This window comes from Myxocyprinus asiaticus, chromosome 25, assembly GCF_019703515.2.
Source record: "Myxocyprinus asiaticus isolate MX2 ecotype Aquarium Trade chromosome 25, UBuf_Myxa_2, whole genome shotgun sequence".
Taxonomy (NCBI): domain Eukaryota; kingdom Metazoa; phylum Chordata; class Actinopteri; order Cypriniformes; family Catostomidae; genus Myxocyprinus; species Myxocyprinus asiaticus.
The window spans coordinates 30,473,806-30,491,179 of record NC_059368.1 but is presented as its reverse complement, the minus strand read 5'-3'; the positions used below and the strand labels follow the sequence as shown (position 1 = coordinate 30,491,179).

The 17,374-nt window shown below is 36.0% G+C and overlaps 1 protein-coding gene across 3 annotated transcripts in view; it reads left to right on the top strand.

The window, feature by feature from the left end:
• The window catches only part of LOC127415930 (disabled homolog 1-like), a 296,379-nt gene that overhangs the window by 216,907 nt on the left and 62,098 nt on the right, over positions 1-17,374 (top strand). For all 3 annotated transcript variants that reach the window (XM_051654946.1, XM_051654944.1, XM_051654945.1), the window contains exon 5: positions 13,344-13,475. In XM_051654946.1, the coding sequence (XP_051510906.1) occupies positions 13,344-13,475 (132 nt within the window). The remainder of the gene's footprint in view (positions 1-13,343; positions 13,476-17,374) is intronic.

Genomic DNA, 17,374 nt, shown 5'->3' with positions numbered 1-17,374 from the left:
CACACACACACACTCAAAAAAAGGATCATTGTAGTATAATATTTCTGAGTTGGTCTTGTCCACTATGTTTTCTTGCCCAAAGGTTTGGACTTGGTGTTAATAGGGCTGAAAAGGGGAAAAGAGAAAGAAGAACATGTAGGTTCACTAAAATTGTATTTTATAAATATATGGTTTATGAATTCATAGAAAAATATTTTCCATAATGACTCCAGTCTCATTCATGTTTAATTTACATTAACATGCTGTCCAATATGCTTACCAGACTCAGTCTATATAAATAGTTTCATAAGTCACAAATAGTATGCAGGGAGAGTTGTCCTTGATTTCCTATGCCACTGATTTGCATGAAAATGAAATCTGACCCATCCAGTACGGCAGTCTAATGCACGCAAAAGCAGCTGTTGATGTAGATGACAATATGTGTTCAACTTACACTAATATCATTAGACAGAATGAGCTAGAGTGAGCTAGAGTCTGTGTGCGTGTGTGGGTGTGCGTGTGTGTGGGTGTGCGTGTGTGTGTGTGTGTGTCTGTGTGGGCGGGTTTGGGTGGTTTGCGAGGACATTTGTTTAGGTTACAAACTGGTCATTACAATGGTATTATGCTATAAATGTGGTTTATGAGGACATTTCTAGTGTCCTCATAATTCAAATCGCTTAAAAAAACATATTAAAATGTGTTTTTTTTTTGAAAATGTAAAAATGCAGAAAGTTATGTAAATCATTATGTCTATGGAGAGTCCTCATAAGGATAGCCGCACCAACATTTATTTTCCCATTTATTACATGGCTACTAGCTAAATAAATATATACATGGCCGTAAAATATTGATTTGCATTGAAATTATATAATTTGAGAAGAAAGAATTCGCTGAAAAGCTGAAATCAACCTCCGGATTGCGTCAGAGTTCTGTTGGTGTTTATTTTGTAAAACTGACCGTCTGACTCCTCATTATTCAGCCTATTACAAGACTACTTGCCAAATAAATAAACAAATGGACATGAAACATTGATTTGCACTGAAATTGTGTAATTATGTGAGAAGAAAGAAATCGCTGAAAAGCTGAAATCAGCCATCGGTTTGCATCAGAGTTCTGTTGGTGTTTATTTTGTGAAAATGACCGTCTGACTCCTCAATATTCAGCCTATTACAAGACAACTTGCCAAATAAATAAATAAATGCACATGAAACATTTATTTGACTTGAAATTATTTTATTAGCTTGTAGAGATCGCACAGTGATCTGAGAAGCAGGTGAGATGGCTTGCAGAACCCGGATGAGCGGTCTGATATGTTTTAATCCCCGGATGAGTGGTCTGATATGTCAAAATCCCCATATGTGCAGTTGTTACAGAGCAATATCTGACCACTGGATGGTGTCATTGACCAATCAGAAATGAGTATTCCAGAGAGCAGTGAAATAACAATGAACAATACTTTTACAGCATTTATTAATGTTGGTTAATCTTAATTTACATATGTAGTGTGTACACATATTTACATACTACATGTACTAATACATTATTAGCATAAAAGTTTTACATTAACATTAAACAATAAATGTAAAATGAACTAACAATGAAGGTAATATTTATATTTATTAAAAAACATTTTCCAAGATTTATAAATGCTTAATTCATGATACCTAATGTATTAACTAATGTATTGTGAATGAATACAACTTTAATTGAAACAGATAATATCTATCTATCTATATATATATATATCTATCTATATCTATCTATCTATCTATCTATCTATCTATCTATCTATATATATATACACACTACTGTTCAAAAGTTTAGGGTCACTTACTCATTCTTTATTTTTTTTTATTTTTTTTTTTTCACATTTTAGAATAATAGTAAAGTCATTACTACTATGGAATAATAGAAATGGAAATATGGGAATTATGTTGTGACTAAAATAATCCAAAATAAATCAAAACTGTGTTATATTTTAGCATGTTCAAAGTAGTCACCCTTTGCCTAGAATTTGCAGACATGTACTCTTGGCATTTTCTCAACCAACTTCTTGAGGTATCACCCTGGGATGCTTTTTAAACACTATTGAAGGAGTTCCCATCTATATGCTGGGCACTTATTGGCTGCTTTTCATTATTATTTGGTCCAAGTCATCAATTTCAAAAACTTTTTATTTTTTATTAAATTTTGGTTTTATAATGAAATAAATTAATATGGTGGCATTTTTGTCTACAAAACTCATTTCAAACATTTAAGCATACACCTTCAGATCAAAAGATTTTTAAGATCATGAGAAACATTTCAGTCAAGTGTTTCAAAACTTTTGACCGGTGGTGTACTGTATACATATATATATATATATATATATATATATATATATATATATATATATATATATATATATATACTGTATATAATTATAAACAGATATAATTATATACAGTATATATAATTGTTTATTTTGAATACAGATTAAATAAAAGTAGTCTCAAAACTTAGGCTGGTGCAGTACAGCAGGTTAGTACTAAAAGCATAAGATAAAATTATTTATTCGTATGGCATTTCAAGCCCTGTCAAGAGTTATTAGGCTCTCTCCATACACTTGCACCTAATATCTCTTGCTCTTTTTCTGCCCATATGCTATGTATTCCTCTGAGGCTGCCATGGGCGGCTCATTTCTAAAGTTCCTTTCCAATGCTTCTCTCAGAGAGTCGTTTTTGTCTGCCCACTCGCTAGCTTGTCCACCCTTGATGGAGTGTGGGGGTGTGCTTGTGTGCACGTGTATGTGTGTATGTTGGCACCGGTGGCAGTTTTGATTAAATTCAGTTCTCTCCTTACTAATTACCCCTCTCTCAGGCCCAGTTGCTGAACTTCTTGAGCTCTCTCTCTCTCTCTCTCTCTCTCTCTCACTCCCTCTTTCTGGTCTTTTTCTCTAATTAAAGATCTGAAACCGTCATCATTGCTATGGCAGCTGCTAATTAGTGGATACCTGGTGCTGTGGCAACAGCAAGTTGTGTGGGGTGGGGGAAGGGCAAGTCAGTGTCTCCATGTCTAGCTCCCACACTGAAATGATTAAATATGGACACACACTAGATTGCCAAGCATGTGCATTTTTGTGTTCTAATGTAATGATATGACTCCTACATGGTGACATACAACATGCAGAATGACTTTACTAACACTTTCTCATGTTCCAGCTGAGACAGGTGTATATGTCAGTGAGTAGTGAGGAAGCAGTGTAGTGGGTAAGCGTAATGTGTTTGGACCCGAAGGTCTTCAGGAAGATCCAAAAATGTTAGAACTACATATAATCATCACAGAGCTTGCCTTGGTCCAAAATCAAGCTACCAGCATCTCATATTGTTTTTAGCTGATCCAAGCTGGTCTAGATTGTTGATCAGCTGGACTACCTACTGGTAGGGCTAAGGTTGACCAGCTACCATGTTTCAAAAACCAGATGACTTGGTTTTTAAATACCTGGCGTAATATGATGTCATTAGGCCTCATTCTAAAACAGTAGCAGGTTGAATTTATGTGTAAATTGTTTGTAAAAAACATTTTAACATAAGTTGTTGCATTCAATTCAATACAACAATTTACAAAATAATTGTTTAGCAATTCATTCAGAAATTCACTTTCTCATCTACAGAATGTTATTCTTCTGAGAGCTTAAAGACCCCATGGAGTTTTGGGAAGTCATTTATGTGCAAGTGAACTTTAAAAACTTGAAGAAATCCTTGCCTGTATAGACACATTCACTGAGAAGTTGTGGAAGTCAAAGTGAGAAAACAAGAGTTACAGAGAGACTGAATGAGAGACTGTGAGATGGAAAAGCCAGAAAGAGAGAGCAGGATAGAAAATGCATGTGATGAGAGTATTGGATGAAAAAAGACAGAGAGGAAGTGATGTGGAGGAAGGGTTATAAATCATGCTAAACTCATTAATGAGATAACGCTGAAGAATATGAAGGTTAAAGGCTCTGGATGCACTGTAGTCACAGTTATTTCCTGCCTGTAGCCACTGCAGTCAGTCACATACACACTTGCATGCATATATGCAGACATGTTTGGCAAAATGTAACAAAATTGACGTTTTGTTGGTCAGGTATGTAGAGGCATCAATACAGTTTATATTTTATGATTTAAAGTGGATGTGTGTGGTTGGCTGCTTCTCAGCTCTTTAGACATCAATCCACCAAAATGTGGAACACTAGAAATGGAGCACTCTGAGATTTAAAACAAAGCACACACACAGTGAAGACTTGAAATGTATGTACTTTTCCCCATTTTGAAGTCACGGAGCCAAACACCAGTTACTTGCCAAGAAATAACAAATGTATTAATTATTTTATTTATCAGACATAGGAGAGGAAGCATAAAGGACCTACACAACTTTGACATACACTAGGCTTTAGGCATGCATATTAGACAACATAATATAAGAGCATAAATGTACTAATGTAATACAAATGATCAATAATGTTACTAAATAATTATGAATACTGATGATAATTAATAACGCTAATAAACATGAAAATGTAGTCTACACACATACTCACAAATTCATTTTCATCTCATGCTCCCTGATGGTACAGGTTCATATGGCAATGAATTGAATGTGAACTCTGTAAAGGATGAGTTTATGGCTGCTTTGACAAGCACAGATCTGTAGACTGAGACAGCAGACAGGGCTTTTACTGCAGCTTAAAGCTCTCTGTGTTGAACTTTGTTGAACTGACTGCTTTGAATTCACACATGCAGAATTCAGCTTACATTCCTTTGGCTTGTGTGTACTGTGTTTATGTTTGGAGGTAGGCATATCACAAACCTACTGGGCCCCGTCCACAAAAAGTGATGTAGTGCATGAAGAAATGTTGTTCTTTTCAGCAATTATGTCCTGATTTCCATAGCTTCCGTTTCTGTGCCTTTTATGTACTGTACTCTGCAGAGATATTTTATTTTACCCTTTCTGGATTTCTGTTATTTAGAACATTTAAATGTGGTGGATTACAGTGAGTTTACAGTGAGCTCATCTAATGACTGTACTGCAAAAAAAAAAATCACAAATTCTTACTCAATATTTCTGTCATGTTTTCAAGTAAAACACATCTAAACATCCTTAAAACAAGATACATTTACTTGAGAAGCCTACTTGAAATGTATTTAAGAAAATAAGACCTGTTTTAAGAGAATGCACTGTACCTTGATTTAGGTTTAATTTTCTTTCTCTCACTCGCTTGTTTTATACATTAATTCAGTAAAATGTTTTGATGTTTAAAAAAATAAATATTTTTCCAATGGTGTCAAAATAAAGAAATCTTAACTTAATTCAAGATATACTGGATTCCCTATAAACAAGCCTTATTATCAGACGCAATTTTGCATCTCAAGGACAAAATACAGAATTTTTTTTTTTTTTTTTTACCATTCAGTAAACATTTAACAGTGATGTTATTGACAAGGAAGCAACATTCCAGCAAAGATTATAGAATGGAGCTCCATTCTAAAACCCTGGCAACTCCTTGATACTCATATGGCAAACTTCATTGATTCATAAAATCAAGAGGGAAAATCTCTGATACTGCGAGGGCTGCGGGAATGTCATTATACAGTTCATTTTCCTTATTCTGACATTTCTGTCACCTTAACATCGTACAGCTCCGCATCCACATGTGTAGACGTTGTATTTTGGCTTCGCTATACGTAACACATAATTTAAATTAATTTAAACCCAATGAATACTGTTGAAAACAGTATTCATTGCTAAGCTTTATTTACTGAAAAATACAATACATTCCCTTCTCCATTATGTAGTCAAGTCATCTGTGTTTACACTGCGAGTAGTGCAACACACAAAATACAAAAAGACTATTCCCATTATAATAAAAAAAGCTGTCTTCACTGTAATAGGTGCAATGTCTATACAGGGGTGGCAAGAGTGCAAACTATGTCAGAGGAACAAATATCTGTACACAGCAAGAAGTACCACCTTGTAGACAAGCATACTAATTGCCTTCAAAAAGACAGAGAAAGCAGTCTGACTGTGAGAAAAAGTAACCCAAAAGTAACAAACACATTCTACAAAAAGGAACATTTTAACATAAGTAATTACTTTCATTAGAGAGTAAGATAAAAATATAAGGGGCTATTTATGCAGGCTGATTCTTGCAGTCTTGAGACACGTTTGTAAAAGTAACTAATAGTATAAAATTAAAAAGTAGTCAAAAAGTGAACTAATTTTATCTTGACACTTCATTTTGAAATGTGGCGCTCATTGTGTGAGATGGCAAAAAAACAGTGAGATGTGTTGCAGTGGGCAAAGACGTCTGAATGGTGTGGTGTTTTGTTCTTGTGCCTCTAAAGTGTATTTAGATGTGGATCTGAAGTGCCATGTCACTTTAAAGTGATGTCATCAACAGCCTCTTATCATCCTGTGAGTCTTTTGCACATGGCAGATGATTGTTACAGTTGTTGCATTGGCTGCCCTCCCTCTGGGCAGGCTGGTGTGTTGATAGATCCGCTTTTTAACACCTGCACACATGCTGGCACACACTCATGATCTTTGTGTTCAGTGAGAATATACTATTGAACAGAAAGGGACTCCATTTGGGAAGCAAGACCAAGTAGATAAAGTCAATCGTTCTATGGCATGTTGAACAAATTCAAGAGAGAGAAATGAAAGAATTGTTCTACTGGGCAGACTCATTTGTAAAACCCAGATAGTCCTTGTCCTCCCCTCTGTCTGGCAAAACAATGGCACCGAGCTCAAAAGGGATTCTGAGATTGCTGTCCCTCATCCGCTCTGGTTTAGAAAAAAAAAATCCTGTTTTGGGACACTTTGTCTTCGCTTTTCCCTTGTCTTGCTGTCCCTAAGCTAAGTCGGTGTTATCCAGTGGCAAAGCTTGTAGATACCTGTCTCCCAAATGTTTTGAAATAAGGGGTAAATGTGCAGTTTATCTCAAACAATTGCCCTGTAGCTACACAAGAGCCTAATAAAGCTGTGGCTTATGTGTATGTGTGCATTCAAGTGTGTACGGGAGTCAAACAGCTGGTTAATTAGCTGTGAATGTGTGGTTTTGAAGGGCTTAGCGTCGGACTCCAGATCCTCATTATCTCTGTAACACCAGCATTCCATTTCTGCTGTCTCCCCTCTCCTCATACCTGTTATGCAGCAGCACCCAGAGATATGCAAACACACACGCATCACCAGTGTTGGACAGGTCCCCAGTCACTAAAACCTCATTATGAGCTCTGTTTGTGTATTGTCATTAGGTCAAATTTGTGTTCCCTCAAGGAGTGATTAAATGGGGCGGGGCTTTTGTTTTAGGCCTCAGTTATGCTGTAACACTTGCAAATAACCTGAGCCTTGTGTCTTTGAATCATATCGGTCACAGGATGGCACTGTTCCAAAACCTAGAGAGCTCTCTTACTGTCTGCTGCCTGCATAGGTAGCTGCTTCCTAAGGCAGCACCCTAACCAACATGAAACCTAATAACTGAATGCTCTGCACAGGCAGCAATGCAAATAATGCTCCTCACAAAAAGTATACAGGAGAATCAAATCACAATTTATTTCAATTGAGTTTTTAACAAGCATGTTGCTAAGTCAATGGCATGATTAAGTAAGGGATAATGCACTGTACAGTCAGCCGGTCATTATTGCAAAATAAACCCGACATGGGTGTCACGTATCACACTGAAGGGGTTTATTTTGCGATAATGACTGGCTGACTGTAGATTAGACTGCTTATTAGATGACAGATTACCAAATGAATAATTAAATAATGAAATAATGATCTTAGGTAAGATTATGTTATTATTTGAGAAGAAAGAGACCACAGAGTCTCCAGAAACAACTGAATTCCCCCTCTCTGATGGTGTTTATTTAGCAAAAGTAAACTTTGACTGCTCATTATCCTGCTTATTACAAGACTGTTTGCCAAATAAATAAATAATGCATATGAAATATTTATTTAAGTTGAAATTATATTATTAGTTTTTATTAAGATGTCTCGCAATACCCGCAATTCTGAAACGTCAGATCACTGGATGGCGCGATTGACCAATCAGAATCAAGCATTTTAGAGAGCTGTGTAATGATGAGCGGTAATGGTGCGTCCATGTTGTGTTGGAAAATACTGTTATTACAAGATGACATTGACTTTGATGTTGATGACAGCAGATATCACTTTATTAATTCATTATTTAACATCTATAAGTTGTTGCAAAATGTTTAGGAACAAAGAAAGTGGTCCAGGTAATGTACACATACTTCAAACAGAAATATGTGTAAAGTAACTTTAACTGTTGTCACAATGATCAAATTGGAGCTTTCATAGAATTCCAAGTTCCAAACATGTAATTACTGTTTAAAGGAATATTCCGGCTTCAATACAAGTTCAGCTCAATCAACAGCATCTGTGGCATAATATTGACTACCACAAAAAATAAATTTGACTTGCCCCTCCTTTTCTTTAAAAAAACCAAAAATCAGGGTTACAGTGAGGTGCTTACAATGGAAGTGAATGGGGCCAATTTTTGAATTTTATAATACTCACTGTTTCTAATGTATAGCTACAAGACGTAAACAGTATGTGTGTTAACATGATTTTGGTTTGATAAACAATTTTTTACAACTTGATGATGTAATGTCAACAAACCCTAAAATCCTAAAATGACTGTAAAAATTATTATTTAAACAAATTTTAAGATCAAATAAAACACAAGTTTTGACAGAAGAATTAATGTAAGTGGTTTGATAAAATTATTAGCTTCACATTTCTGCTTTCAAACCCTCCAAAAATTGGCTCCATTCACTTCCGTTGTAAGTGCCTCACTGTAACCTCGATTTTTGCTTTTTTTTTATAAAGAAATATTTTTTTTGTGGTAAACAACATAATGCCACAAATGCTGTCAATTGAGCTTCGCTTGTATTGAACTCAGACTATTCCTTTAACCCTTTCATATGTATCGTCATACATATGTGAGGACCCGTAGAGTAACATCACACATATGTGTTTCGGCAACAGACAGTTATGTTACAAGCTGCCAAATTCAAATCGGCTCTTGCACCAACACAGGCTGCACTGGTCAAGCGTCTGTTATTTATATTTGCTTAAACAGTTACTCATACAGTCTTTTAAACCACAGAATAAGTTTATTTTATATACATACATCCAACTCGTATCCAAAGTACCATGATAAAAAGTTTACATCTCTTATACGCACAGTCAATACATCAAACGCGATCTTCCTCCGATGCGTGCTGCCATTAGTTTACATTAGTAGCAGTTGTCATTCGTCAAACAAACAGCTACTCAAAGAGTCTTTTCAAGCACATAATATGTTTATTTTATGTAATAAACAGCCAAATTGTCTCCAAAGTACCACGATAACAGTTCACAACTTGTATATGCACAGCCATCATATTTAAACGCGATCTTCCCGTTCACGCAGCCATGTCTGCTGATTAGGTGCAGATGTGGTTTTCATTCACACAAACAGCAACTCAAACAGTCTTTTCAGGCATATAATATGTTTGTTTTCTGAAAAAGACAGCCAAACTATCACAAAAGCACCACGATAACGGTTTAAAACTTGTATACTCACAATGAAAACATGCTGATCAAGCGCGATGATCCGATGCACGCAGCCAAGTCTGTTCACATTAGCACTTGACACACACACACACACACACACACACACACACACACACACACACACACACACACACACACAAACAGTGCATAGGCAAATCGGATTGCTGATATTATTTGTTCTTTTTTTTTTTACAGCTATAAAAACGAAATGAATAAAACAAAAACAGTACAGCAGATATAACCCATTTGTTCACATGTTTACTATATTATATACGTTTTTTTTAAAACATTTTTATGACAAGAAATCAAACATTTTAATAAAAAAATACTTGTCTACACTCTGCCCCCCTCTACCGGCTGTGCAGTGTCACATGCAAAAATAACTCACTCCAGGGGGCACTGCAGGGGAATTAAGACCCTACTCATGAAAAGGTTAAACAAGTCTGAAACTCATAATTACAGTAATTCCAACATGATGTTAACACACCATAAAATATCTATTTTATTAATACGTTTTAGTACTATGTTATAATATGTATTTACAGTATAATATATATTTATAATCAACTTATCTCTTGCTTTGTCCACCATCTTGGATGTATTTTTTACTTTGCACATCAGCATTCTGTTATTGCCTTGCTTTAGAATTTGGCCAAAATCTTAGAAAGCAGGAAAATGTTGTAGCCTACCATTTGGAAATACCTTCACATTAGGAGCTCACATATGATGCCTTAAAATGCTGAATAGTCACATTAGGTAGCTGCTTCCTTTCTAACCTCTGTAGCTCAAAGGTCTTGGAAATGTAATACTTGTTGTTTTATCACCATGGAAACAGGGTCATTGCTATGGGGTGATGTCTGAGGTTATAGGGTCGCTCTGATGATTTGATTTGAATAAAAGAAAGGAGTTAATAAAAAGAGACAGTCAGAAGGAAGAAGCCAAAAGGAAGCAATCTAGAAATGTGTTGTAATGATGAAGGCAGTGCACTTTTGTCAGTGTCATGTGGTGCTGGTGTGAATGACCTGCAGATTATGGGTCATTATGATGGAAAGCCACTCATGTGCTGTGATAACACTGGACTCGTTATGCAAGCTCTCGGCAAACATATCATTCTGTGAACTAGTTAGAGGGAGTCTGGCATTGAATAGGCACACAAGTAATTCATCTTTGAAGGATTTGCTATGCTTCCAATTTGAAACTGCCCAGAATGAATGAAAATGAAGTTATACGCCAAAGATTTTGCATCTAAATGCCAGAAAAGCACTTGAAAGATTAAAGTCTGCAGTTGGTGAGACTGTTTCATTTTGTATTACATGCAACATTCCTAAGAAAACAAGCTATTTATTTTCTTGGGAGCCTCAAATTCACTTTCAAGTTAATATAATGTATGAAATGGAATTTCATTCTGTGTAAAATAACTGTATCTGAAACAAAAGCTAAACAGAATGACCTAGCTGTGAATGTCGCCATTGATGAAACCAGTCTAGGAGAAGCAAAAGAAAATAAAAAATAAAAAGATAAAATGCCACGCAGGGACTTTTCAGAAATTCAAATGAATTGTCAGAAGCAGCTGATTCACTAAAATTAATTGGACTTTCCAACAATACTTGAGAGAAAGAGAGAGAGAAAGAGTAATAATGTTATTATTATTACAAAAACCTGCGTGCGCAAACAACGTGACATAAAAAAATGCAATGTAGCATTTTGTCATGCTACAACATTTATTTTTGGAAAAAAAAGTATTTAATGGTCTTTAATTTGAAAATGGCTGAGCTACTGTCATGCTATTTGATAATATAGTTATGTAAATTAAATTAGTTACATCACAATTTTTATTTTAAACAAATTAAAAATAAAGAGCCGAGTGTTTCAATTATTGAATCAAAAATTTTGTTAAAAATAAGTGCCTAACTGTAACCCAGATTTTTGCTTTTTTATATAGAAAAGGATGGATGAATCGAAATTAACTTTTGTGGTAATCAACATTATGCCACAAATACTGTTGATTGAGCTTAATTTATAGTGAACCCAGAATATTCCTTAAATGAAAGTGGATGGGGATTGGAAGTTCTTAAATAACAAGATAGAACCATAAAGTTGTCATAGAAGTGGTTCAAACACCATGTGCTCTATATTCCATGTGTCCTAAAACCATAACATGGCTTTGTGTGATTAAAAGACAAAATACTGTCATATGGGTTAGAACAACATCAGGGTGAGTAAATTATGACAGAATATCTCATTTCTGGGTGAACTATTCTTTTAAGCAATCAAATATGATGTTGATCTTGGCATATGACTGGCCTAGAAATCTGTCTTTACCCATTAACTTAATTTGAAAGTTAACTTAATTTAACAAAGGAAACCTCCATCTCAAAGTTTGTTAAACACCACTGACACCACTTCATATTTAAACATGGAAAATAGCACCTCACCGTCGGATGGGTTGTCATAAGTCATCCACTGTGAAACTCTTGAGTTAACTGCCAAACTCAGGGGGCTGCGTGCATGTGGCGTGCAGCATGTGTATTGTGTTAGTGATGTTTTAATGACTCTAGATGAAGGGTGGTGAGTGGAAGATTGCCACTTGCTGTAAATTTGAGCAGATGATTGCTCTTCAGCAGCAGGAGACTGACACGAGCACCAAGGCCCTGGAGTTCCAGCCATCAGACTGCTGGAGGACTTCTCGTTTCGAGCTCTTGACCTATTTCTGTCCTCCAACCCCCTCTCTTGGTTAATGTCCCCCCCCCCCCCCCCCCCCCCCTTTTTTTTACCATCAATTCTTCTCCCTGCTCAGTCAATCTCCACTTCACTTTCACGTTCTTCTTCTGTTTTTGGTGATTCACATTATTTGTGAATCACCAGTTGGGCAGGGAGAAGAATTTATGATAATAATAAAACAATTAAAAAATGACTTAAAAATGTCTCTGTTTCTCACTTACACCTATCATATCATGTCTGAAGATATGGATTTAACCACTGGAGTCATATGGATTACTTTTATGCTCCCTTTATGCTCCCTTCTTCTTCTTTGGATATTGAAGATTCAAACTTTTGGCACCCATTCACTTGCATTGTATGGAACTACAGAGCTGAAATATTCTTCTAAAAATTTTAATTTGTGTTCTGCAATCATATACATCTGGGATGGCATGAGGGTGAGTCTATTATGAGAGAATTTTCATTTCTGGGTGAACAATCCCTTTAAGTACACAGTCTTGCACCTTGTCTTTATGTCTGATTTTTAAATATATTTTTTGGCTTTAAATCAAAATTTGTAATGTTGTGATTCACCACAGAGCTGGTTGGTTTGGTTCATGGCTTAGAACGACTTTAGGTAGGATTTTGTGAAATCCCTATGGATAAAAATGAATGGGAAAAATATTTCCGGAACCAGAAAGGTAGAAAATGTGGGTGGGCACTTTATTGAATATCTATATTTTGTGTTGTTTTTTTTGTTTTTGTTTTTTGTTTTTTAGCAATAGTTTGGTTGTAACAGCTAATAAAAGCCAAATTAAGCTGTTCTTTATTTATAACTTTCATATTTAAGTCTTTGTTGCTTGGCGACAATGCTAAACAATTTCTGGTGGTGCTACCATTTAATTATAACATAACAAAGGATGAAAGCAGACCAGTGGTGACAAGGGCAAATGCTTCTTTGATTCTTTTTATTTAAAAGTCTCATCTCAAAACTAAAAAGCTTCTTCATATTTTCGTTATTTTGAACTCCATAGCTCTGAAGTGTATCTGACTTTTGTCTTCAGGTTCTTCAGCACCATCATGCAGTCCATGAGATTTCCTACATCGCCAAGGATATCACGGACCACCGAGCCTTTGGTTATGTGTGTGGAAAAGAGGGAAACCACCGATTTGTGGCCATCAAAACTGCTCAGTCTGTAAGTACCTATACATTAGCTATGTTGCCATATCTGATAAGCGGGAATTATAAATAATGTATTTCGGCTGCAAGTTTTGTATAGTCATATACAGTATGCGTCAACAGTCACAATAATCCAGATTTACCAAATGGGATGAAGGTCACGAGCAGCAGGTTTTCGGTCACTTCTGGGTGCAGGTCACCTTGGAACAGAGACAGTGACTGCTCGCTGATCTTCTCTCCAGAAACCTGTTTGTATGATGTGGCCATGTTCCAGTCAACACAAGCAGAGATTCTTCTCTAAAATTGCTGTATCAAAAGCTGTGTACTGCAGTGAACTTGGAGCAGAAGTCAACAAGTCATGCAATCTGATCAAACAGATCATAAACTAAAGGTTTCTGCTCCTTTTATAGGCTGACAAATTCCAAATTCAACATTCCACAGACTCAACTGTAAATTTGACATCACAATTAATAGTTCTATTCCCTGATAAATTTAAATGTATTAAAGAAATAGTACACCCAAATATGAAAATTCTCTCATCATTTACTCACCCTCATGAAATCCCAAATGTGTATGACTTTCTTTCCTTTGCTGGACACAAACACAGGTTTTTAGAAGAATATTTCAGCTCTGTAGGTCCATACAATACAAGTGAACAGGTACCAAAATTTTGAAGCTCCAAAAAGGACATAAAGGCAGCATAAAAGTAATCCATAAAACTCCAGTGGTTAAATCAATTTCTTCAGAAGCTGTATGATAAGTGTGGGTGAGAGTTATTTTTTACTATCAATCTTCACTTTCATTTTCACATTTTCTTCTTTTGTTTTTGGTGATTTGCATTCTCAGTGCATACTGCCACATACTGAGCAGGGAGAATTTATAGTAAAAAAAAAAGACCTATAATATCACTACTGAAAATATAGGTTTAGCCAGTGTAGTCTTGTGGATTACTTTTATTATGCCTTTATGTGCTTTTTGGAGCTTAAAAAAGTTGCCCATTCACATGCCTTGTGTGGACCTACAGGGCTGATGGCAAGAGGGTGAGTAAACGATGAGAGATTTTTTTTTTTTTTTTTGAGTAAACTATCCCTTTAAACCCTTGGCAATATATTTTAGGTGTACATTTACAGTGAGGAAGTTTGCATAATGCATAATTGTGCAAAATCACAATTAGGAGGATTTGCATTATGCAAAAGCAAAACAATAAACAAATGATAACAAAAAATTAAGGCCCTTATTAATGGCTAAACATTTTTTTCAAGGTCTTGAAAACAAAAGTTTATGTTAATATATATACAGTATATATACAGTTGTGCTCAAAAGTTTGCATACCCTGGCAGAAATTGTGAAATTTTGGTATTGATTTTGAAAATATGACTGATCGTGCAAAAAATATGTCTTTTATTTAAGGATAGTGATCATATGAAGCCAGTTATTATCACATAGTTTGGCTCCTTTTTAAATCATAATGATAACAGAAATCACCCAAATGGCCCTGATCAAAATTTTACATACCCTTGACTGTTTGGCCTTGTTACAGACACACAAGGTGACACACACAGGTTTAAATGGCAATTAAAGGTTAATTTACCACACCTGTGGCTTTTTAAATTCCAATTAGTGTCTGTGTATTAATAGTCAATGAGTTTGTTAGCTCTCATGTGGATGCACTGAGCAGGCTAGATACTGAGCCATGGGGAGCAGAAAAGAACTGTCAAAAGACCTGCGTAACAAGGTAATGGAACTTTATAAAGATGGAAAAGGATATAAAAAGATATCCAAAGCATTGAAAATGCCAGTCAGTACTGTTCAATCACTTATTAAGAAGTGGAAAATTCGGGGATCTCTTGATACCAAGCCAAGGTCAGGTAGACCAAGAAAGATTTCAGCCACATCTGCCAGAAGAATTGTTCGGGATACAAAGAAAAACCCACAGGTAACCTCAGGAGAAATACAGGCTGCTCTGGAAAAAGACGGTGTGGTTGTTTCAAGGAGCACAATACGACGATACTTGAACAAAAATGAGCTGCATTGTCAAGTTGCCAGAAAGAAGCCTTTACTGCGCCAATGCCACAAAAAATCCCAGTTACAATATGCCCGACAACACCTTGACACGGCTCACAGCTTCTGGCACACTGTAATTTGGAGTGACGAGACCAAAATAGAGCTTTGTTTGGAGAGTTGTCAACAAGGCCTATAGTAAAAAGAATACCATTCCCACTGTGAAGCATGGTGGTGGCTCACTGATATTTTGGGGGTGTATGAGCTCTAAAGGCACGGGGAATCTTGTGAAAATTGATGACGAGATGAATGCAGCATGTTATCAGAAAATACTGGCAGACAATTTGCATTCTTCTGCACGAAAGCTGCGCATGGGACGCTCTTGGACTTTCCAGCATGACAATGACCCTATGCACAAGGCCAAGTTGACACCCCAGTGGTTACAGCAGAAAAAGGTGGAGGTTCTGGAGTGGCCATCACAGCCTCCTGACCTTAATATCATCGAGCCACTCTGGGGAGATCTTAAACATGTGGTTCATGCATGATGACCAAAGACTTTGCATGACCTGGAGGCATTTTGCCAAGACGAATGGGCAGCTATACCACCTGCAAGAATTTGGGGCCTCATTGACAACTATTACAAAAGACTGCACACTGTCATTGATGTTAAATGGGGCAATACACAGTATTAAGATCTAAGGGTATGCAAACTTTTAAACAGGGGTCATTTCATTTTTTTCTTTGTTGCCATGTGTTGTTTTATGATTTTGACATTCTGTTATAACCTACAGTTGAATATGAATCCCATAAGAAATAAAAGAAATGTGTTTTGCCTGCTCACTCATGTTTTCCTTAAAAATGGTACATATATTACCAATTGTCCAAGGGTATGCAAACTTTTGAACACAACTGTAAATATATCATATATATTCAACTTTTTATTTTTTTATTTTTTATGAAACCCCAATTTGGGGGACAAAATTCTTACAAATAATGAAATTGTTTAACATAATCTGTTGCACACAAAGTTTTCAATGGGTGGAACACTCAAAGTTTTCATTGGGAAAATCAAGGAAAATTTAATTCCACATGTCATTACCCCATTTAAGGATGATTTACACCGAGAGCCAATATCTACCACAGACAAGAAAGTTGAAACATTTTGTAGATTCATATTTACACCGGGGACAAAATTCAGGCTGGTTGGTCTATATAAACATGCAGTGAGTGGACATCTTTTGCCACTTCAAGTTTTGTTTGAAAAGTGTGCTTGTGACACTTTTCTTTGAAAGAAATGACACACACACACACACACACACACACACACACACACACACATATATATATATATATATATATATATATATATATAATTTTTATTTTATTTATTTTTTCATAATTTTTTTCGTATAAGTGTGGATCAAGTGTCCAAATACTAAACTGCACCTCCCATCCCTTACCCATCCACACCTAGATTTATTTACAAAAATTCATTATTGTCTCTGTATTGTGTACATTCACTCTGTATGTTTCTCTCTGCCCCTGTTTTATTGGTTTCTGGTGCTATTCTTTGTTGCTGCATTGCTCTGGTCTTCAGTGTGAACAGCAGTGTTCAGTGACAGTTACTCAGTGGGTTTTCATACCGGGTCGATAAGTATCTATCGCTCTCTTGCTCTGAACTACAGATGACACAGTGCTCCATCACAGGAGGATTAAGAAAACCTTGCAGTATCTTCCTGCACTCTTTCTCTTTCCCACCTCAGAACAATATTTGTTCATTCCTGCCACACTGTTGGTTGACTCTCAATTATTAATTGCTGTAATCTCATGTTGTCTTGTTTTTTCCTGTTTCTTCATGTCTGTCTCTCCTTTTCTTTCTTTTTTTTTTTTTTTTTTTTTACCTTAAGTACTCTG